Below are 23,577 nucleotides of genomic sequence, written 5' to 3' on the forward strand. Positions count from 1 at the left end.
AACTAATTAAAGTCACAATTTTTGGTTTGATCGTTGAAGAACTACTCAATCCGATCAATTTGTGCATTTTGCTCTTTATTTGAATATGACTGTGCATGGGAGAAATAAGTGAGGAATCATCTTTTAGACTCTGACTCTCCCACTTCGGTCGTTGCTTTTCTTTTTATTGATTCTTGGAATTTATGGCAGTAATTATCTAAGTTCCAACTAGAACAGGATAAATGGGGAAATTCAATTTCTCACATTTGACAACCAGAATGCTAGGCCTCTTGGTCAAACGAGTCTAATGCCAAAGGAAGTAACGATCAATTAGGCGGGATCTGATCCCTTTTTCTTTTACGGGTCTGAAGGAGGACTTGTTCTCTCTTTTTTTGGTCGAAATAAGCATTTCATATACTAATTAAAATAGTTCTTACAATAAGCGACTAAAGAAGGGGGTCAAAACAGAGTAAGTGACAAAGAATTTTAGGGGAATTAACAAACCAATTACTAGGGATAGAATCCAATCGATGTGCTCTAGAAACCCAATCGGCGACAGAATTTGCTGAATGGCTGCAATGGGCCAAAGTAATATTTCTGAATTGGGCCATAAGGGCCCGAATGTTCACCAAGCAACCCTCGGTGTGGGATTTATTTTCATCAAAATCGCACTACTCTTTCTTAAGAGGGGTTAAAATGTAAAAGAAAGCTAAACCTACGGGCCAAATGTAGAAAATCGCAAAACTTGCCATGTTATTCATAATTCCGAAAGTTTCTTCCCTCGCACTGTCGCACATTTCAGCAGCGCTCCATCAAAAAAATCGAGTCTTTCGTTAATCACTCGAACGCTGGTTTAGCTTCACTCGATAGGAGACCCTTTAAGCCCTAGATGATCAAACCGAGTCTTTCCCCTTCACGAGTGCCACTTTTGTTTCACTTTCTCACCCTCTTGGATTCTTGATCACCATCTCTCGTAAAAATCTCATCTTGGATCTGACTGCTTTTCGCTCACCTTCTAAAGTTCCCATCTTTTTGCCTGGCTTTGAAGCCTGATGAGAATTGGGGGTTTTCTGGATTAATTCGTTGAAGCGAGTTTCGGTCGATCGATCCATATTGGGAAGTGGGAGACACTTGCAAGATCTGCTCTTGTTTTACTCCTGGTGTTGCTCTTAAATACGAGGAGAAGTGTCAGTTCACACTTTGAGAAACCAGCGGCTTGCATTCAATTGCTTATTGTGTTTGAAATTGGGTTTTTCTTCTGTGAATTGGATATTGTTCTTTAGCTGGTTGGTGAAGGCTTTGGCGTCTTGCGGCGGGGGATTAAAGAAGGGGAGTCGTAGCTGTCAATGCCATTTCTGGATTGGTATTTGGTGGATTTTGAGGTGATTCTGTTAGACTTGACGCGAAAGTCGAGGCTAATTATCGATGTCGTGGGCAAGCCCTGAAGACATTTACTTGTCCACTTCTCTTGCCAGCTATCTTGACAGTAGGTTTTTCCCTTGGTTAATTTGGCATTTTCAGTAATTTTGCTATTGTTTAGTTTCTGACTTTGTTTATGCTGTTTGTTAAAAATTGCCGCTATTTACAAATGGCTTTGAGACTTTAATCTCTTGTGTTTGGTTCTGTATGATGGCAGCGCATATCTATGTCCAGGCTGTATAATGGTACATAGAGCAATGGTTTAGACCCATTGGGTTTTGAATGGGAGTTCTATCTCGGTTTATTGTGTGGTGCTATAGAGGCTTTAAAGGGAGAGTTAGTGACAATGCTGTACGTGTTTGCAATGGAGAATTAATTACAAATTTCCACTATTTTATGTTCAGTAGGTTGTGAGACTTTATGGTTAGTTGCTAACGGTTAAGGTGAAGATGTTGGCGCATGTGGTTATTCAGTCACGGATCCTTTTGATCTGATAATTCTGAAGAGGAGATGATGAGGTCATTCGTGCGGCTACTCATTTTTCTGACCCTAGTTGATATGTATGACTGCCTTTGCCTATACTGATCTGATTATTTCTTTGCCGAGTCGAGAGAAGAGCTAGCATTTTGGTACTTTAGAAGAAGTCGAAGTTAAGTCTGATAAGACTCAACAAAATGCAGCATTTGGTAAAGGATGAATGTACTGCTGCGGACCTTAATTCCTCGTCATTATAGTCAGCTGCAAAATCTTCCTCCTGCGAAAATATTAAGCTTTGCAAGTCGGGTTAATTAATATCAAGTCACGATGTGTCTGTGGAGAAGTATGAACTGACAGAGGTTTGATGAGGCATGAAACTGCCATAGTAATCCTCAGGTTATCAATGGTTTTTGTTTATAACCGGTATGAATTGCTTTGGATAGAGCCTCTCGCTTAATGTGTCTGGCTTAAATACCCAGTTGAGAGAGCTAATCTAGAGAAAGAGTAATATACTGAAGAAGTATTGTCTTTGAAGGGATAGTAGGCTTCCTGATGATTCATTATACAATTACTTCTATTTGGATTTTTGAGGCAATGGCAGATGTCTATGGGGTTCCATCAATTGAAAACTCCCAATATTGCAATGTGTGCAATTTAGTTTTGATGGTAAATATGTTTAACTGCTGTATTGCAGAAGGTTGCCTAGCCTAATTTTCAAGTCAGTTTTTTTTTTGTGATGCTTGCTTTGTATTGTTTTTCTCACTTTTGTTGATTGACGGCGAAACATGTCGGTCTACTCACGGGATACAAATGAAAATGACTTTGTCTGTTTGTGGCACCATGTTAGATTCTTCCGTGCAAATGATATACTGCTTTACAGGGAAGCTTCTCGTGCTGCTGCGAGATGGTCGAAAGCTGTTGGGTGTACTTCGTTCGTTTGATCAATTTGGTACAACCCTTTGGCTTGTTGTCCTTGGTCCCTGCATAAGTATGTGCTTCAATAGCAAAGTCCTTTACTCTAAATTCTGCTATCACTCTTTTTCTGCAGCAAATGCTGTTCTAGAGGGCGCTTGTGAAAGAGCTATTGTTGGTGACCTGTACTGTGACATCCCTTTAGGTCTTTATGTAATTCGTGGGGAGAATGTAGTTTTAATCGGTGAACTGGTAGGAAAACTCATTGTCCTTTGTTAATTTCCAAATATAGTATTTATTCTCTATAGTTCCGTCATATATGCATCTCTTGTATCAGGACGTCGAAAAAGAGGAACTTCCCTCGCATATGAGACGGGTTTCAACAGAGGAAATTAGAAGGGTATGTGCACTAATAAATTATTGAATGTGGGCTATCCTAGTCTCCCACAAAATGACACTTTCCCCAAGTGTTTGATCATATCTACGATAGTTGTTTTAACATTTGTGTTGTTTCCATATTTATCGATTTCGGCAAATAGTTGTGGATACATTGCAAGATGTCCATGATTTGAAGGCTCTAGCAGGAAATAGTTAATGCTAATAATTTGATGGTATTCTTCGGTTAATATCTGGATGAGTGTTCTGAGATTTATCTGTTTTATATCATAGATCTTGGTCATGTATTCTCTTCCACTCGCTTCGACGTGTAAACTCAGTGAGTCAGACTATTGGGCCACTTTAAAGTATTTCGAAGGAAATTATTCATCATTTGTACACTTCCAGCTGCACACTTTTGCACTTCCAGTTTCTTGTCAATGACTTTAGTTGGAATGAAACAAAAGCAAAGACTTCAGAAGCCATTTCTAATCTAGCAGTTAATGGAGAAATGATTTCATATAATGTTCCTATGTCAACATAACTCGTTTCTGCATCAGCACATTCTTAATCTAGTTGTATTATAAGGAAGTGCTAGATTCCATAAATTGATTTTGCCAAGAAGATTTTTTTCTTAGCTCTTTCACTTTAAGTTTGATGATGGTGCAGGCGCAGAAGGCAGAAAGGGAGGCTTCAGACCTTAAAGGTACCATGAGGAAACGAATGGAGTTCTTGGATCTGGATTAATCTCTTTCGATCATATTGTTTATTTCTCGAGGGATCGAAGCCATGTCTGCAAATATTAGCGCGGTGGTGTTTTGGTGTTGCAAGGGGTTTTGTATCAATTTCCTATCGATCATTGACCTTCCATAGTCAGATTCTTAGCAGGGTGGTTCATTTTCCTTTTGTATTAGTAGCATGTAAGCTGAAATTGGGTCTTCATGGTAACGCTTAAGATTCTCTGGAATTAGCATGGTGTCTGCACTTTGGAACACTGGACTTCAGCATCGTACTACGGATAATCTGTCATGGAATTCATCATCTTCTGTGTTTCCCAGCCCAACGGTTGTCATGAAATTAGTCATTAGACGGTGGTTTAGGCAAGGCCACAACCTCCTTAGCCGTTACTTCGGCAAAACTTCAACTATGTTCGATGTTGCGAGATATGAACGTGATTGACATATGTCAAGGTTTTCTGCATTCGACGAGCCATTCTCAAACGTCATGCTATTGGTCCTGTGAAGTAGCCGAGTTGTTTCTTGCCAACCTTAACAATTGGGGTATCATTTGGAAGTTAAATTTCACATCTTGGCAGAAGTATCTACGTTCTGGAAATTGGGACCATAAGCAGAGAAGAAGCAAAAAGGGTCAGTTCCAGATACGAGGGTTGGACAACGTAGATGATTTAGATTGGATATGTTGCTTGTTTGTTTTGCCGTTAGATGGTTAACCTCGGTAGATCGAAAGCAAAGAAGAACAGAAAAAAGAACAACCTGTTCGACGTGATGGTAAATAATCGGAACGCAGGCCAAAGAGAAAAGCATGTACAGAATACTTACAGTTTAATTGCTCTAACTACATTGGCTTGATATGTGCTTTAAATTTTCTTTCTTCTCATCTCCTTCACTTGTTTGCACCTTCTCTGTTGCACAAAGTATACACACACTGGTGCACCAGATGGCTCTCTAGATGTCAGTACCATCCTTCTCTTTGAATTCGCCACGCATTGCCACTTAATGTCTAAGGACTCTAATCACGATACACCGAATGTAAAACTATTGCCATCTCGACGCCCTGACCGGTCTTTGAAACTATTTGATCCGGTTCTCCTTCCCAAGCTTGCACTGCAGCCTTCTCATTAACTTAAGACATGGACCGGTGGCGGGACGTCTATCGTCCTGGACTCCGCACCTTCCTCCATCTGTATCTCCTCAATTCTCCTAATGGCTTCTCTCATGTCTAATCTCTGCTCTGGATTAGTTTCTGTGCAAGCTTTGCCAATATGGAGAAGCTTTTCCATCTCGGGGAACGAATTGGTTGAGTTTACAATCTCGGGATCGAACAGTTTGGCTTCTCTGCCGTCGGAAATCGCTGATCTCACCCATTCGATGACATCGGTTCCACCTTTCCCATTAGTGAGGTACTGGGAAGGGAATTTCCCAGTGAGCATCTCAAGGATTACCACTCCAAGACAGTAAACGTCACATTTAGGCGATATTCCACCGAACTGCGCAGCTTCAGGTGCCTTGAACGCGAATAGGGCATGTGAGACATGGGATGTGCCAAGTAATGAGCTGAACCCGTAGTCTGCCAGTAGCGGCTCATATTCCGAATTTAGAAGAATATTGCTTGATTTAAGGTTACCATGCGGCAAGCCGGAAGTACTAAGTTCATCGTGCAGAAAGCCAATCCCTTTGGCTATTCCTTTGATGATCTTTAGGCGCACCGGCCAATTCAGATCTCCGTGAGAAGGTCCACGATCACCTGAAACGTTTGATCCATCAATCAAATTTGTCAAGACTAACTTGCCACAAAGAAGGAATTACAGAAGCAATCACCAGAAAACAGAACAAGAAAGATCCAGAAGCAGAAAAACTTTCTGAGTTCATACCATGTAAAAGATAGAGCAGACTTCCTTTGGGAACATATTCACAAACCAATAGCTTCTCATCCTTCCGGTAATGGTAAGCCAAAGGGGTCAAAATGTTGGGGTGCTTTAGCCTTCCTAGCTTCCTCATCTCTGCATCAAACTCGTCCATACTCTTCCCGCCGCCTGCCGTTTCTCTTATTCTCTTCACCACGACCGTGACCCCGTTAGCCATCACGGCCTTGTATGATGATCCGAACCCTCCGTTCCCCAACACTTCGGCCGCCGCTCTCATCAAATCTCCCATCCCGAAGGCGCCCTTCTCATTGCTTAACAGAACCAGTTCCAAGGCAGTCGAACCTTTGGCAGGATTAGGGGCAGGGCTGTTACAGCTCGAGCCCGTCCCTTTGCGACTTAATTGCGCTTCCTTTTTCTCAGTTCCAAGAACGACATTCTGAATCGAGTCATTAACATTTTCCTTCCCGAGCACATTGAAGTCGTGTTGGACCTTCGCTCGTCTTCTTGTTCTGATTATCAAGCAAATGACCATAGTCAGAAGCACCACTCCTAGCGCAATTAAAACGATGATGATCTCTCTCTGGCCGTCTGCTGAACCATCGTGCTGATCATTACCTGAAACACGATCGCCCCTCGGTCCTCCAGCGCTAGTTGTATCTGTTGCCGCAGGCGGCTGCTCAACTGCCTTTGGACACTCTTTACCCAACTTTTCCCCGCAGAGGCCGGAATTTCCAGCGAACGAACTCACGTCAAACTTCGATAGGCTTGGAGGAATTTTCCCTTCTAACTGATTGTTCGACAAATCGAGCGACACCAACGCTGGTGCATCCAAAGAGGGAATAGCGCCACCGAATTCGTTGTCTTCGAGGTGTAATTCCAGGAGATGGGTTAGGCGGGCCACAGACGACGGGATTTCCCCAGTGAACTTATTGTTAGAAAGCCACAATTTCTTCAGAGACCCCATGTTGGAGAAATAGTCTGCCGGGATCTCACCTGAGAATTGATTTCCAGAAATGTAAATGGCCTTGAGGGCGCCGAGACGGTTGAACTCTGGAATCGAACCTGAAAAGGAGTTGTTCACAAAGCTAATAGATCTCAGGCCTGCGATTTCAGTCATTGCATCGACATCAATCTTCCCTGACAGACTCATCTTCCCGAGCCGCAGGCCCGTGACTATCCCGTTATAGCAAACGACTCCGACCCAAGAGTCCTCGTTGCCGCAAGGATCCGAACTAGGCACCCAAGATTCCAGAGCTTCAGAATTTGCGAACGACCTCTTCAGCTTGAGCAGCGCCTCGGATTGCGACACAGAACGTGTCATCGGAGACAGGATCAGGACGATGGACAGGACGACCAGGGACCACCCGAGAAGGCGTGCAGCGACCATTGTTCAGCCGGAGAAACGACCCCTCAGGACAGGTTTAGCCGTCGCAGTTTTGTGCGGTACTCGTCCCCTGGTTTCTCGTTGCTTCATGACTTGTCACGCAATCTTTCTTGGGCGCAATGCAGGAACGCTTATCCGGATTGACAGCAAAGCGAAAGAGAGAGAAAGGGGAAATCTGTTATGAAACGGTCAACTAGAAAGGTCCGTTCTTTGCCAATTCTGGGACTCTGTTTTCATGGCGGAGATTTAAAAGGCCTAAACTGCACACATTCACGAACTGAACACGTTCATTCTTGTTTGCCCTTTTGATGGTGGTCAGTGCATCTGGAGAAACCAGAAAGATACGAATTTTGCACTTTGCTACTTAATTGTGACCCAACTCTGCATAATTACCCATGTCGTCAACAATGCCGGGGGTGGGGCGGTCGCACCGACTGGGAGAATGCCCAAACGCCGAGCCTATAGGTCGACGTTCGTCTTTGTCTCGGATCGGAGTCGCCGTGGATTCAGTTATTTCGGCTGTTCGGCGTAATTAGTTTAGACCGGTAGTGTGATCAAAAGAATAGAGTCTGCCACGATGAGGGAAGTGGCATAATTATGTTAACCGAATTCAAGACTTTCATTAAGTTTCACTTACTTCGTAACTTCCGTACGGTGCTCACTTCACGATTGTAGGTAGTCATTTACCAGCTTGTTTCAAACCTAGGTAGAACACGATTAATCAACATCCTTTTGAGAGTAGATTACACTTGAAGTTACAAAAACGAAAAATAAATTGAATTGGAGTCGAATTTTTTTAACACGGTTGAAGGATTAAACAAAATCTCTAGTCTGATCGATAGAATTTTCGTATAACTGCTAGTCCGAATCATGTACGACCCTTTTTAAATTAAAAATAAAGAAGAAAATCATAGATATTTTAGTAGTGAAAAAATGACATCCGTCTCTTTATAGTGAATTAAATTTTATGCGCCCCTAATCAAAATTGGCCATCAACTTAAAACCATGCTAATGAAGGTTCTAGAAACAAACGAAACCTGTAATTTGATTCCTAATCCTCCAAATTAGGCATAGTTACATTTTTTTTTAATAATTGAATCCAATGTACGAATTTCTTAAAATGCCAAACATAATAGATTGGTTTTGTCACTCTCCATTAGTTCTTCGACCATTTTTATTGCAAATGTAGCTCTTGTTTCAATTTAAATAATTCCTATCACTAAGATATGGATTTGAACTTACACATAAAAATTTGATAATGTCTATTAAGAAAGAAATATAAAATGGGCAAAAAAAAAAAAGCAGAAAAGAAAATGACTATTCTACATATTAACTTGCTTACGTGTCATTCTCTGGTTGGCCTAACGGGATACGGGCAACAACCATTTTGGTTCTCTGATTCTATTCCCCGAAACAGAATAAGATGAGAATCCTATTCGGTAATGTAAATGATTCAGATTCTGTTCCCAGAATCGGTTTTAGAAAATCAGAATCGGTTTTAGAACAAAAATAAATACAAAAAAAAGGTTGGTTCTAGAAAAAAGAATCACTTTTGAGAATCACAAAACAGAATGAAGTTACTTTTCCCTCAACCTAAAACAAAACAACGAGGTCTAGTTTAAAAAAAAAAGATAATAAAAAAAAATATTTTTTTAAAAAAAATTGGAAATTTTCTAAAAAATAAAATAAAATTTAGAAAATCCCTAAAAATAGAAGAAGATTAGATTATGCTAGTTTGACCTCATTTTCATAAATTTGGGCATAAATTTTCTAGATTTTATGGATTTTGTTCTTTTTTAGAAAAATCATTAGCACCTTTGAAATTAAACCCGAACCACATTTGTCTAATCCCTAGGGATTCGTTAGGGTTTTATGATGGGATTCACCAATGTCATGAGTCCTTGATTGTGCACTTGATTTCAATGATTGTGATTTGCGTAGGTTTTATACTTTAGACTTAGTCTAGTTTTAGAAAATTCTGGAAAAGACAAAATAACTAATATGAACACTTAGCAACCTCTCGTTCTTAAGTTTTGGATGAATTAAGACTAAGATTTGATTTCCTTGAACCAAAAACGCACATCCTTGTTTCGCATTTTCCTTGCGAGAACGAGGGTGTCGCTCATGTTGGTTATCCGCTCGCTCAAAAGAGTTGTATGAAATCTCACAATAAATGGCGAAAATGACTTGTGATGATTCATGATATTTTTTTTTACATTTCAACATGCAATATTTTATTATATAAGAGAATAAATATGAATTAATCTTCGATTAATTCGAAATGTAAGATGAAATTTCACAAAGTAACTATATAATTATTTGACTTAAATGACAAAAATTGAAAAAAAAAAATTATTCCGGGGAACAGAAATTATGTGCATTTACTAAACACATTTCTGTTCCAAGAACAAAACTTTTATATAGTTACCATATGCGTTCTGATTCCCTAAAACTTATCCGGGAAACGGAATCGGAAAAAGTCATTTTAATCAAAATCACTTCTTCGGATCAGAATAGTTGCCTAAGTAAACTGAGCCCCAACTTTAATATAATTAAATTTTATCACTTAATCTATTCTTCATAAAAAATGAGATGGATATTAATTTTCTAAGATTTTCATAAATTGGAAAATAGAATTTAATTTCCCCGACTTGACACGCGAGGAGCGAAGACCACCCAAACCGAACCAAAACGAACCCTAACGCTCGATTTTCTCGGGAAAAAAGAGGGAAAAAGGAGAAGCTCAACCCTCAATTTTGACGGGAAAATCTGCGGGAAAATGCAGCATCACCGGCTGAAGCAGCAGCAGCAGCAGCAAGCCTTGATGCAGCAAGCTCTTCTCCAGCAGCAGTCGCTCTATCACCCTGGCCTCTTGGCTCCTCCTCAGGTTTCTCGCATTTCGTCTCGTCGCATAGTTAATGTATTTGCTCGGAGCTTGCGAGACGTGAAATTTTGATCGTTGATGGATGCGCTTATGACCTCCGAATTCGTGATTACGATGATTCCGGTGTTCGGGGTTTTGATCCGAGTAAGATGATGTAGTGTGAACAGTTGATCACAACCCGATATTGTGTTCTTGTGGGGTCGGATTGTGTTGTTAGACGAGGGATTTTAGGTCGCAGGAAGTGGGTTGTTTATTTTGTTTTTGCAGCTAGGGTCCTGCAGTTCTTGTCCTTGTGTTGTGTAGCTGCGACTTCTTTGTTAGATATTGTGGAGACATCTTTTGAAGTATGTTAGTTATCAGAAAGAAGGTGGAAATGAGATGCGGCTTCTTGTCTTTCATTCTTCAGTTTCATATATCGGAAAACAAATGATCTGTGCAGCTTGTAAATTCGCCCATCGCCACCCACTGGGTACTGATTCTAGTGCGAGTAGCTGTTGTTGTTGGCCTTTTCTTTTATCAGAAAATTATTCCATTTTGGGTTGTTTTTACTGGAGCAATGGTTGGATAAGTCTAAGAACAGCACTAGATCACGCTAGACATGATGGAAGAACACAGCCTTAAGCGATTAAAATTGAAAAGTATGCTGCGGGTCCAAACATGATCTTTGACCCTTTTGAAAGACATTCAATTGCTCAACGTGAAAATTTATTGATTTTTCAGCTTCAGCTAATGGGATGGTCAATAAATTGCTCTAATTCCGTTGTGATACTAGGAAGAACTGAGAGAAAATTACCACTTATATTACAACTTACAAGCTTCTATCTGGTAAAGGTCAACGGCTACTTGACCGTAGAATCTTCCTTTCATAGTCTTTTCCAAGACTGGGCACTTCTACAGCTACTGTAAGAACGCCGCCATGTCATTTGACCTTTCTTTGGCTGTGTAAGCTTATTTATCCTCCATCAATCCACTTCATGAGGGATGGGGTGAATATCTTGAGTTGATGGACTTACGGTGGTATGCTTACACTGCAGCTCGTTTACCTTACATCCTAAAGGAGAGAACAGAGAAGCTCTCTACAAACGGTTTAAATGGAACTAAAGGAATGTAAGAAGGAAAATAAAAGAATATTCTTTTTCTCCAAGACATTTGCTCTGCGGAATTTTTTGAATTTCCATATAATCTCTGTGAATAATCCTTAAGCATGATATGGACTTAATTTCTTTTATGTTCATCTGTCTTCCTATACTTCTGTTAAGCACATGGCTGTTGTTTGTGTAGGGTTGCTTTAGATAGGGTTTATGAGAAACTTTTGATGACTAGTCAAGCAAAAGGAAAAGGACTTATTGAGGAGATGGAAAAATTATGGGTCATGGGGGAATGATTCAAAGATTAGGATGGTGAATTATGCGGTGAGGCCTGTGGCATCTTGGAATTTTTGGAATCTGGCTATTAGTGAGCATGAGCAAGGTAAAAAGCTAGCAAAAGAGGAAACTTGGTTTGGGGGATTGGGGCTTGTGGCAGGAATAAGATTGGATCACGGCAAAGATGGTGATGATGGGCCAGAATTATATTTGTTCAGAAATTACTTGTAATACTGTATTGACAAGACTTGACAAGTTCACGTATAGATGTTGAAATGTGCAAGCATAATAAATTGCTATTATGTGGCAAGGCATGGCATGGCTTGGAGGAGCAACCAGTTCAAATGTTGGAATATTAAGTATTTGAGGTCGTCATTATGTAAGAAGATGTGAAAATAAGGAATAATTTCATAGAATACATCCTCTAGAATGATAATTGGTTGAGGACTTTGTTTTATTCCATGTCTAGTGTATTTAGTTGGAATATTTGATCTTTCTCTGTCCCTGGAAACTTTCAGATTATCCGTTTTGTGAAGCTCCTGCTGGGTGCTGAGTCATTCTTTCTTGAGAATTTTGATCAATGCTCAAGCTACGCATTAATGAATATCCTGACTAGATCACAGAAGTTTTTGTTGGGACTTGATGTTAGAAGCTGGTTGTTACAGCTTACTATTATCGCTTAATGGTGTAATTTGGTTTGTATATCATGAATTCTTTGGTGGCTGTTTGTTGGACTCTCTTTGTTAAATCTTCTTTCTGATCTTGTCTTGCCCATTATGGATAATTTTTTGCTCATATCTTGGTTCATCTTTGCCTGCTTAATGGATATTAGTATGATATCTCTTTGTCTTTGGTTTCGATACTCTCAAACAAAGCAACATTCTTTGTTCTTTCTTTTGAAGTTCCTTTTCCCCCTATTGTTCTGCAGATAGAACCAATTGCAAGTGGAAATCTGCCTCCTGGTTTTGATCCAAGTACTTGCCGCAGTGTGTGAGTCTTTGTCAAGTCTTTCCTCGATACTATTATTTCCATTTCTCTGTTTCAACCGCCTGTTTGTCGGTTTATCATGTTTCTTGGGTTACCTTAAATTGAGGCTATGTAAGGCTCAGATTTGTGCTGTGGTAATTGTCGTATGTTCGTATGTTTTAAAATCTTCTGACTTTAACACTTTTGCTTGAAGATGCACTGCAATATTTCATATGGGTTTTCTCTCATCTTTGTTTTAACTTAACTCGGACACTAGGAGTTCATTTTTTCGTTTTCAAATTCTCGAGTTAGAAACTTAGTGTTCTTGGTATTCGTCGTATACTGCAGCTATGTGGGCAACATTCATACTCAGGTGACAGAGCCACTTCTTCAAGAGGTTTTTGCTGGTACAGGTCCTGTTGAAGGCTGCAAACTTATTAGAAAGGAGAAGGTATAGGTTTCGATTTGAAAGTTAGATATACTATCTGTATTTCGGTTTTGGTGAAATTGCCGAAGCACCTGGAAAAATTAAACAGAAATGATGGAATCTGTTGCCTCACTTGCTTGGATATCGTCTATTGCTAACAATTTTCTTTTCCCTTCTGTACACAGTCATCCTATGGGTTTATTCACTACTTTGATCAAAGATCCGCTGCTATTGCGATTCTTTCTCTGAATGGAAGGCATCTGTGAGTAGAAACTATACTGGATTTTTAGTCACCGATGTTGCAATTACAACTTGAGCAGTCATGCTATTGGATTACTCTCTTTTTGATGAGCTTGTCCCATTCCATGGCTTGCAGATTTGGGCAACCCATTAAAGTTAATTGGGCATATGCAAGTGGTCAGAGAGAGGACACTTCAGGTTTGCTCTGGTTCTTGTTCTAAAATAGCTTATTATTATGTCCTCATGGTGCTATAATACATATTTTCATCCATGCTTCATATAACTACTTTTTAAATGTGTAGGCCATTTTAACATTTTTGTTGGTGACCTCAGTGCTGAGGTGACGGATGCCATGTTGTTTGCATGCTTTTCAGTTTATCCCAGCTGTTCGTAAGTTTCACATCTACTTATCTTGCTTTTTTTCTGAAAGTGCAAACTTTCTAGTACAAAATAGCAAAAAGACATTATGATGGCATAGTCAAGTTCAAATAACTGTGGTATTAAATTGTACCTTTGTGCTAAAACACAGAGATGCTCGGGTTATGTGGGATCAGAAGACTGGACGTTCGAGAGGGTTTGGCTTTGTTTCTTTCAGGAACCAACAGGTGCTGTATTGCGTTCTCCTGAACGTATTGTCATTGTACATCTATAAGTACACATCCATTAGATACATACATGTTCTGTTCTCAATCTCCAGTATTAAGGTTGTCTGTTAATTTGTGGTGGTTCTGTTTGTGTTCAGGATGCCCAGAGTGCAATAAATGATTTGACCGGTAACTGTTCTGCCTTCTGAGCAAAACTATTTTTCTCACAGTTACATGTGTTATGGCCGTCCATGTTAAGGAGATTGCCTTCTTTATCTTGGATATTGGAATCATGAAATAGACGAACTCTTAATACTGAAGTTCAGATTTTCTTAAACAGACTATTGAAACTTCCAGACATCCTTCTTATCTTTGTCTATAGTAACTAGTTCATAGATGCAAAACTCTTTGTTGGAACATAATCGTGCCGTTTCCCTCAGATACCTAGATTGGCTGGATGTGTTGGTGGTAAGATATTGAGGAGACGAAAGCCCCGGTGAACGGTGGCTGTAACTATTGAGCCATTTTTAATTTGTAAATATATGTGGTTGGATGTTGGGGGATATCATCATTGCCAAACCTTTTGCCAAAAGGAAAGGAAATTTGGGGTTGCCACTAACTCTATTTCATTTTTGTTCCATCCATAGTTTTCACAAAAATCAACGCGGTTGGCCACTCAAGGCACATTGTTGTCACAATGGCAATAGAAAATTTGACAATTTGGTGGTGCCTTTTTGTTTGCTATTTTGTGAGCAAAAAGGCAATTAACATTGTGGAGGGGCAGAATTCCTATGTTTTAGACTGTCCTTTTTAGTCCTTTTTCCCTATACATATTTATATATTTTTATTTTTATATAATTATTTCTTTTCCCTCAATCGGTCTTGCTTTTATTTTATTTATTTTTGGGTTTATCGATCGCCGACCCCAACTAGTTTGGGATAAAGATGATGTTGATGTTGATTTTATGAGCACATTGACTACTGTAGATTTGGATGATGCATCATATTGAACAGTCCCTGTGGATTGATTAAGGATCACTTTCTGGTAGAAATTTGGACATAGTAAGAAGTCGGCAACAATTGAATTATTTTGGATAGTATTGTGGTAGTTCAGCGGTTCAGTGAAATGCCAGAAGGTTGAACGGTCTCCATGTAAAGTCAAGTTATATTTGCTGTATATTTCAGGGAAATGGCTTGGCAGTAGACAAATACGTTGCAATTGGGCAACAAAGGGTGCTGGTGGCATTGAAGATAAGCAGAGCTCTGATGCCAAAAGTGTGGTGGAGCTAACTAATGGCTCATCAGGTTAGCCATTTTTTCCATCATAACTTTCTTGGATTCATCTTGGTTGATATGCAATGCTCGAAGGAACAAGTATTTTAAGTTTTACTGTCTAGAGTCATTGTATTATCAACTGTGATAGGCATTTTCTTTCTCATAATTGATTCACGTATCATCTATCCTTTTTTTTCAATTGCAGAGGATGGTAAGGAGGGTACAAACAGTGATGCTCCAGAAAATAATCCTCAGTATACAACTGTTTATGTAGGAAATTTAGCTCCAGAGGCAAGACCGATCTCTCTTTCTTGTACTATCTTTTGGTGTTGCTGTCCATATGGTAGATTTTTAAGTAATTTCGGGGCAACTCAAAGCGGTTTTTCCTGATAATCTGTACGGAAAACTAATATTTTCATCGTGAAGTGGGGCTACAGTAAACTTCGCATCGCTGGTTTTTAAAATTACACTTTACATCTTCATATTTGCATTACTATATTAGCCATCTGGGTTTTATTCTTTTTGCGACCAGTAATAAAATTATATCCGAAGAAACTGTAATTTTTTGTTGGTTATAAAGTTTAAATACACATCAACCATCTGTGTACTTTTGCAGTTACCATAATGCTCTTCTTTAGTTATAACTAGTCAAGAAGCCCGTCCTATGCATGTGTCTCTTTTTATTGTAATAAATAGCTTCAAGCGAGTGTTTGAAAAGCTCTAGAAATTGAATTATCACGAAATCAAAATGCAGTATGGGTTCTGATTCTTTTCATGTTTTCTTCATAGCAGATTGAATAGTATTCCTTTCCTCTTCATTAGTTAATTTGATGCTAACTTTTGCAACAATAAATGTGGATGTATTGTATTACATTCTTGGAGAGCCAACATTATGAGAAAACATTATAATGATTGCACACGAATCATATAGTCCTTGGAGAAGTGTAAGAAAAGAAGTAATTTTAAATGCTGAATGCATCCATCCTATTTATCTCGTTCTGCAAATTTTAACTTGCTTACATGATAATTGTAATCGAAAAATTAAGTAGTAAATCAAATGATATTAGAGATTTGGATTGATCTTCTTCTTTTTTCAGTAATTGAGCTTTGACTTCTGTTTAATGTTGACTACTGCAAATTCCTAAAACTAAATGAATTTGAACTTTTGAGATCCCTCGAATTCACTTAAATGTTTTTGATTGTTTCTTAAAATTAACATTCTCTTTAATTTTCGCAAAAGATGCTTCTTTTACTTTAGATTGAAAGAAAAACGTAAGAAAGAAAGGTTGAATGAAAAATGATAGTTCATTTAGGCTCCGTTTGTTTTGCGGAAAATAAACGATTTGGAAATATTTTCCTAAAATTATCACTTGTTGCAATTACAAAAATTGAATAAACAAAAAATATCTTCATCGTCCATAAAAGTGTTTAGACATAAATTATTGTCGGTACTAAAAAAAATTCAATTGACTAATTATTTCAAGTGACACAAGCGACCATTGTCGGGAAAATGTTCAAATCTTTCATTTTCCGCAAAACAAACGGAGCCTAGTGAAACATGTTTTCTTGATTTGTTTAGTTTGTGAGACATATGTCACTAAAAAGAGAGAACCGCGTGTCAACACTAAGTCCCCTTGCTTTTGCATCAAGATACATATCTAGTATTCGATTAAGTTAACTATAAGTAATGCAACCACATTGATTGGGTCCATATCGAAATAATTTTTTGAGACTAATTTACTCTGTTGTACTTTTTATGATAAGCTATTTGAATGTTGGTACTACATTAGTTCATACTTATAGCTGTATTTAGAGGAGAGAATTCAGGAAGTGGGTGTGTGAAGAGTAGGCAAATGAGTAGAGAGGAAGAGCTGATGAGCTTATTCTATCAAAGTTAAACCTACTTATATGGAAAATGGCTCCGACAATTGCAAGTTTAAATTTGGCCTTTCAAGTGACTAAAATGACAATTGTAAGTATTCGAATTTACAGGGATTGTAGAGTTTATGGAGTAGGAGGTAGTTTTGTGAACTATGAGTTGTAAAGTGTTATTTCTTTGAAATGATAGGGTGCATCTTACCCCATGGAGCATGATACCATATGTAGTTTTCGCATATGTCTTTTGTTCAAGTTTAGTTCACTATATCGCCTAGGAAAGGCTGTCATTATAACTAAGGAAAACTTTATGCTATAATCGAATGGTTATAAATATGTGTGTGTGCATGTGAGCTCATATGAACTGACTGTATGGGCTCATTTTCAGAAGTTATTTGTCTCCAATTTTTTTGGGGAAATTCTGAGTCATTTTAAATTTGCAGGTCACTCAGCTTGAACTCCACCGCCATTTTCATGCTCTTGGTGCTGGAGTGATTGAAGAGGTCCGGGTCCAAAGAGATAAAGGATTTGGTTTCGTTAGGTATAGCACACATGCAGAAGCAGCATTAGCCATTCAAATGGGAAATTCTCAGTCGCTTCTATGCGGAAGACAAATTAAGGTGTGTTCTTGGGCTTGTTACTATACTCGTCATTTCTAATTTTTCATTTCACAGGGTGCTGATGGTTAGAAAATTTTCTGTTCCATAGAAACTGCAGTGGGAGACTATTAATTCTGCAATTATGCTTATAGTAGTTGCAGTTACTGCTTTTTTTTCTTTTCCTGATTGTAAATCCGACCACCTCCCATAGTTAACCTTGGTCGAAGACCTCATTTTTGTTTACTACACCGAGCTTTGAATACAAGTTGTCTTTGAGTTTTGTGCGTTCAGTGACTGCACTAAACCCTTTTGGATGAGCTTAGTGCTCTTTGACTTAGGACAGTTGGATTTAAACTCAATCTGTAAATGCTGTAGCTATGACTTCATCAGCATGTTGTGCCACCACTGTTCGGCTGTACCTCTTATCCTCTACAAGGATTAGCAAAGGTGGCATGTGTTATGGTAATAAGACATGGTTCTCTGGCAATACAAGTGGAGTGTTCTGTCTTTTCAATAATTTAGATGGGCTTTTCATGGCATAGAGTTTAAGACAAAAATTGCCGTCCACATCTTGGCAGTGTTTAAAATAGATCAGGGGCTCTAACATGTGAAAACGGTAGTTAATACAAGACTTCGTCCCCCTGGTGTTTTCGATTGAACTAAAGCTGACTTCTGATTTGTTTGTGCTTGCAGTGCTCCTGGGGTAGCAAGCCTACTCCCCCAGGAACAAGCTCCAATCCCCTTCCTCCACCTGCTGCAGTGGCACCATTACCAGGCCTTTCTACTGCTGAACTATTAGCCTACGAGCGACAGTTAGCAATGAGCAAGATGGGCGGCATGCATCCTCTCATGCAAGGACAGCATCCTCTCAAGCAGGCGGCGATGGGTATGGGAGTTGCTGGTGGAAGCCAGGCAATATATGATGGTGGGTTTCAAAATGTTGCGGCTGCCCAGCAGCTCATGTATTATCAGTAACATGCCTGGTTTTCGGCTTAACGTTTAAAGGGGGGAGGGAGGGAGAGAGGAACTTTTCTTGAGCTACGTATATTATTGAGAGTTTATGACCTCTAGGAAGTCCGATGTTTGCCGTTTCTGTGCATGTTACCCTTTTCAATACGTTCCCTTCGTTTGTATGTTATTATATTTACGTATCTGTACGGTTGGCTGCTCAAAAATGAATCCGTGTCTCTTTGGATCCTTTTCCCACTAGGTGCCGCCGCATTCTTTTTCTACTCAATTGAGACGAAGCACATTTGCAAAAACAATGATACTTGCACTGGACAATCTTGTCCAGGCATATGCTACTGAGGTCGACTCGCATTTGCAGAAACTGCGAGACTCGCTATCGATAACAATGTAGACTTATTGACAGTACCAGCCCATTGTAGACGACATTCTTTCGTTGCAGTAATGCTGACCTGCAGTGTGCTGTGAACACAAGTAGGATTGATGACTGGTTTTCAAAGCATCGGAGCTGTGGAGCAAAAACAAATAGTGAATCTAAGTTCGGATACTTTTACACCTCATCTAATTGTTTGATCATAATGCATTACGTGCTTCGCATTTGACTAAAAGAGGTGTATTGATGGCTATAATTCACGATTGGATTGTGTGGAGAGAAGAAGATACATTGCGACATATTATCTAAGAAGTTAGGAATATTATCTAAGAAGGAAAGCAAAGTTTATGATTGACTAGAAGGTGTTTTTTTTTTTTTTTTTTTTTTTGGTAAAAATGACTAGAAGGTGTTTGAGCCCCCCTCCGCCAAGAACAGAGCGACAATTTATAAAAAGAAAGCAGCTGGGCTCCCGCTGTGGAACTCCATCTCAAAGATTGGATTTTGAGTAAATCAGAAGGTTCTCCCGCAAAGATCCTGCTACTCGGAGAGCTTTTATCCGCTACCACCGTGCTGGATGGATGCACCGAGCTTGCCAATCTGCTTCCCGATCGTCCCACAGTCCTATGGGTTTATTCACTACTTTGATCAAAGATCCGCTGCTATTGCGATTCTTTCTCTGAATGGAAGGCATCTGTGAGTAGTGGGTTAACGTGATTAACTGCAGAGGTACTCCAATCATGTAACTTGACAGTAGGGCAGCATGGCTTGGAGTTGGCGATATATTCTTAAGCTGAGATTTGCTCTGGCACATATCATCTCTAGCCAAATATATTGTTGCAAAGAGATACACAAGGAATTCAGACCGGAGGGACCGGCTGTGGACTGGTATCACTTGATTTGGACTAGTGGTATTTGCAAGCATAACTTTACTGGCGAGCTTGTTTGTAGAGATAGGCTACCGATGGCAGTAACCATATCAAGATGGCTCTCTTCAGTTGATACTAAGTGTAATTTTTGTATGACTGGTATAGAAGACAAAAACCATTTATTCTATGAGTGCACCTAGACCAGCAATATATGGCGTAATATCATCACACAAAGTGAGATTTGGCGTTCTTCAAAAGGTGAGAATCTAGAACTTCAATGGATGATCAAGGCCACCAAGGGCCAAAACTTGGAGGCGAGGCTGCTCAAGCTGTGTTTTTTAGCAACTATCTATTACATTTGGATGCAACAAAACCGTAGACGGTTTCAAAACATGTCAATTGATACTCATCTTCCATTGGCTAGGATTCGTAGGGTTGTAAGGGGTAAAGTGTTATTCTACCAGAATTGTAGACCTTCCCAGACAAATGTTCTACAAGCTGTTGTATGGAGACTTCCTTCCTCTATATTCTCACATAATTAGTACATTTGTAATGCTAAGGGATTCCCTTGAACTTTTGCACCTCATCTGATTAATGATACTAACATATTTACGCCAAAAAAATAGTGTACGGTGTCCTAAGATAATGCTTGAGAGTATCTCAAGATTATTTTTCAAAGGTTTTTACTATTTTTGTATACAACCCTGATGACTATATAAGTATTTTGGTGCACTTGTAGAAGTCCATTGGGAAGTTAACAAGTGGCCCTCTCATGGTTCAACAAAATTTGTGAACAAAAAAATCAGTGTATGGAAAAGTACCAGAAAAGTCTTAAACCTATTGCATTGGTATCAATTTAGTCATAAACCTTTCAATTGTATTAATTTAGTCATAAACTTTTTGCATTGATATCAATTTAATACATCCGGCCAATTTAAGCCGGAAATCACTGATGTGGACGCCGGTTATCCTTACGTGGCGTGATCGGCGCTAATGTGAGCATTTTCGATAATATTTATTTAAAAAAAAATCTATTTTTTTGTTTATCACTTTGGCTTCCTCTAACCACTGGGCGAGGGCCAGCCAACCAAAGATAAGTTTGTGACTTGATATCGAAATAAGTAGAATTGGGATGACTCAAAAATGGTTTTTCAATAAACAAAAATTAAAGTTGTCTAATCGGAGATCGAACCTTTAAGGCTCTCCAGTTGTCCTGCCATTACTGTAGGAAAAGAATCAGAAGCTTCTTTGTTTCATTTGGTAATTAAGGATGGTACCCCTTTCTTATTTTATTTATTTTTTGGTCTGGCCCTTCCTTAAATTACTTAGTGCAGATTTGGTACACAGTTTCCTGCTCTGATTTAATATTGCAGATTTAATTGTGTGCAGCATTGTTAAATCATATAACTTTTTATTCAGCATAATCTATTTAACCAAGAAAAGAATAAAGTAAATAAATTAAATCTCTCGAATTAAAAATAAAGAAAATTGATAAACGAAATATAACAAAAGTCGAAAATACTGCATACATATGTTCTTAATAATTACACTTCTACTGTTTTAAATTACTACTTATTTCATTTGAATAATTCAATAGAGTAAGAATGAATAAGAACAAAGTTAATGAGTTATACTTTTTAATAATACAAAATTTGTCTTTTTAATCTAGAATTCAAGTATCTAAGTTTAAACTAGGAAAAATAGATAAATATATATTTAAATAATTCTTAGACGCTGTATTCCATTTTTGAAGGAAAAAATTACTATAGTGAACTTAAGGAGATCTATTTAATTTAAAATATTATGCGTCAGATTAAAAGAGAAATGATAATCTATTTCACTTGAATATTTTTTTCCCATTACTTGTGACCATATTGAAATGGAATAAATAACTCTCATTACTTTAATAATACAACTATATTGCTATTTATCTCATACTTGCAATAAAGTATTTAAACAAAAGAGATTAAATTGCAATTCAGTTAAAACATAGATCATTTATATGTTGTATTTCTTTTTTAAACTTTTTTAGTAGACTTGTTTCGAATATAACTTACATTGTTCTAATGTAATTTATTTAACTTACATTGTTGTACGTAATTTATATTTTATGTGCTCAGGAAAGCTAACATTAGATCATCCTTTTCTACCACATATTAATTAACTAATGGGATCCGTTCCTTGAATTTGTACGTTTGGTAAACAAGACCAATCCAATTATCTTATAAAGACCCGCACTGAAAACATGTTTTATATTAAGTGTCGTTTTAAGGAAAATAAGAAAGACTTTTCATTTTTGATAAAGCCAAACTACCAAAAAAAAAAAAAAAAAAACAATTGAAAACTTGCTTTAGAAAACTTACATTTCAAATGAAATGGTTTAACTTTGTAGACAGCACCATCAGGCACGTTGTTCATAATGTTCTCTCATATATTGAGAACATTTACCTTTACAAACGAAACATGACTTATTCAAGAAAAAAAAAATCTAAGAGTACACAATTATTTTTGTTCATAAGTGAAAATAACAACTAAAAACATTCTCACGAATTAAACTGGCCTCAATTTCTATTTCCACAGTCAAATGGCGTCAAATCGGAACATTTTCTAAGGGCTTTCCTTTTTCCAGTGAAATGACGAAATATGGGAAAAGAACGAAAAGTGGAATCTTCTTTTTCCTTAAGTTGTAATTCGCCTAGCGAAGCATAACATTTTGCACTGTACATCAACTGAAAAATCTCGTTCCCATTTCCAGCAGGCCGACGTCATATCGCCTGAAGGATGTTCTCCACTAGGCAGATCGAGTTACATTTAACAACACAGTATAAACTACACCAGTCTTAGCAAAAATAACTCTGTCATATACAGTGTGAATTTACCAACCTCGATTAAATATGTATTTTCAATGAGTCTTACGTACCGATTTTCCTTTTCTACACGTAGCAATTTCTGCTTTTGCATGGAATATACCTTAACATGGATCCAGAGCCTTGAGCCATTTTCAGATAGGTTATTATCCTTAATGACTTGGATGTGGATGTTGTACCATAATAGGTAGGACAAAGACCGCGAAGTCAAGTCCGTGTACTAAATTTCAGTTTTTAAGTAAGCGGGGTTAATACCACAGAAAACCCTAAACTGATATACATGTGACAAATTTATCATCAAATTATTTTTTTTACCACAAAAAAAAAAAAAACTGAATTGATATACTTGTGACAAATTTACCATAAACTAGTACACCCGTGACAAATTTACCCTTTGTTAGTTTTCGTTAAATCTAACCATCAAATTGCTGAGTTGGATGATGTGTAGCAGTTCACTTATGTACCAGTTTGGGGTTTTACCTAATATTTTTCACATGTGTACCAATTTGAAACTTTTTGTGGTTTAACCCAATTTGAGGAAGGGTCAATTTGTCGTAGGTGTACCATTTTGAGATTTTTCATGGTAAAAATAATTAGTTTATGGTAAATTTATTAGAGATATACTAGTATGGGTTTTTTGGTGGTTAAAAAAATAATTCGGAGTAAATTTGTCACAAGTGTACCAATTTGAGGTTTTTTCGTGGTTAAAAAAAATAGCTTGGGATAAATTTATCACATGTGTATTAGTTTGAGATTTTTCGTGGTATTAACCTAAGTAAATATTGCCAAAAGAATCGAGGCTCTTCTTATCGTGGTGGTTGACGATTAATGACCTGGATGTGGATTAGAAATGATAATTAATATGATAGAGACCGCAAAAGACAAGTCCATGTACTTAAATTTAGAGATCCAACAAATATTGCCAAAAAAATGAAGGAAAGACAATATCTTGGAGGGTTTTTAGTACTTTGCAATTTGCAAAGGACGACGAAGAACGAGCAAACCACAGGAAGAAGGCTTGTTGATGCACGAGGTAAGTCTGGTGTACCCAGTTGTATGCGGGAGAAGTGTCAAAAAAGTCATAAACCTATTATATTAGTGTCAATTCAGTCCTAAACCTTTTTTTTTTTGTGCCAATTA

General features: G+C 38.2%; 3 protein-coding genes across 3 annotated transcripts; 2 read left to right on the forward strand and 1 right to left on the reverse strand.

Annotated features, from left to right (window-relative positions):
* Nucleotides 1–761: 761 nt before the first annotated feature.
* LOC115737968 (sm-like protein LSM1B) lies at nt 762–4,129 on the forward strand. The gene is made up of 5 exons (XM_030670427.2): nt 762–1,465; nt 2,756–2,824; nt 2,924–3,039; nt 3,125–3,187; nt 3,832–4,129. The coding sequence occupies exons 1-5, from the start codon at nt 1,405–1,407 to the stop codon at nt 3,907–3,909; spliced, it is 387 nt and encodes a 128-aa protein (XP_030526287.1). The 5' UTR covers nt 762–1,404; the 3' UTR covers nt 3,910–4,129.
* Nucleotides 4,130–4,488: 359 nt separating this feature from the next.
* LOC115737963 (pollen receptor-like kinase 3) lies at nt 4,489–7,340 on the reverse strand. The gene is made up of 2 exons (XM_030670416.2): nt 5,774–7,340; nt 4,489–5,646 (listed from the first exon to the last, which is right to left on the reverse strand). The coding sequence occupies exons 1-2, from the start codon at nt 7,152–7,154 to the stop codon at nt 5,021–5,023; spliced, it is 2,007 nt and encodes a 668-aa protein (XP_030526276.1). The 5' UTR covers nt 7,155–7,340; the 3' UTR covers nt 4,489–5,020.
* Nucleotides 7,341–9,804: 2,464 nt separating this feature from the next.
* LOC115737964 (oligouridylate-binding protein 1B-like) lies at nt 9,805–18,560 on the forward strand. The gene is made up of 12 exons (XM_030670417.2): nt 9,805–10,038; nt 12,328–12,389; nt 12,714–12,816; nt 12,978–13,054; nt 13,169–13,230; nt 13,335–13,422; nt 13,562–13,637; nt 13,775–13,805; nt 14,802–14,921; nt 15,097–15,182; nt 17,210–17,386; nt 18,059–18,560. Exons 1-12 carry the CDS (start codon nt 9,931–9,933, stop codon nt 18,338–18,340), a joined length of 1,272 nt encoding a protein of 423 aa, XP_030526277.1. The 5' UTR covers nt 9,805–9,930; the 3' UTR covers nt 18,341–18,560.
* The last annotated feature ends 5,017 nt before the right edge of the window (nt 18,561–23,577 follow it).

The sequence above is a fragment of the Rhodamnia argentea genome, chromosome 8 (assembly GCF_020921035.1).
Source record: "Rhodamnia argentea isolate NSW1041297 chromosome 8, ASM2092103v1, whole genome shotgun sequence".
Lineage (NCBI taxonomy): Eukaryota > Viridiplantae > Streptophyta > Magnoliopsida > Myrtales > Myrtaceae > Rhodamnia > Rhodamnia argentea.

What these genes read in the sequence shown, in the direction of transcription:
- LOC115737968 (XM_030670427.2), top strand. Translation starts at nt 1,405, where the DNA reads ATGTCGTGGGCAAGCCCTGAAGACATTTACTTGTCCACTTCTCTTGCC. An exon ending in TCGTTCGTTTGATCAATTTG is followed by an intron (nt 2,825 to 2,923) that starts GTACAACCCTTT and finishes CTTTTTCTGCAG; the next exon opens with CAAATGCTGTTCTAGAGGGC. An exon ending in TAGTTTTAATCGGTGAACTG is followed by an intron (nt 3,040 to 3,124) that starts GTAGGAAAACTC and finishes CTCTTGTATCAG; the next exon opens with GACGTCGAAAAAGAGGAACT.
- LOC115737963 (XM_030670416.2), bottom strand. Translation starts at nt 7,154, where the DNA reads ATGGTCGCTGCACGCCTTCTCGGGTGGTCCCTGGTCGTCCTGTCCATC. An exon ending in TCTGCTCTATCTTTTACATG is followed by an intron (nt 5,647 to 5,773) that starts GTATGAACTCAG and finishes CAAACGTTTCAG; the next exon opens with GTGATCGTGGACCTTCTCAC.
- LOC115737964 (XM_030670417.2), top strand. Translation starts at nt 9,931, where the DNA reads ATGCAGCATCACCGGCTGAAGCAGCAGCAGCAGCAGCAAGCCTTGATG. An exon ending in GCCTCTTGGCTCCTCCTCAG is followed by an intron (nt 10,039 to 12,327) that starts GTTTCTCGCATT and finishes ATTGTTCTGCAG; the next exon opens with ATAGAACCAATTGCAAGTGG. An exon ending in GCTAACTAATGGCTCATCAG is followed by an intron (nt 14,922 to 15,096) that starts GTTAGCCATTTT and finishes TTTCAATTGCAG; the next exon opens with AGGATGGTAAGGAGGGTACA.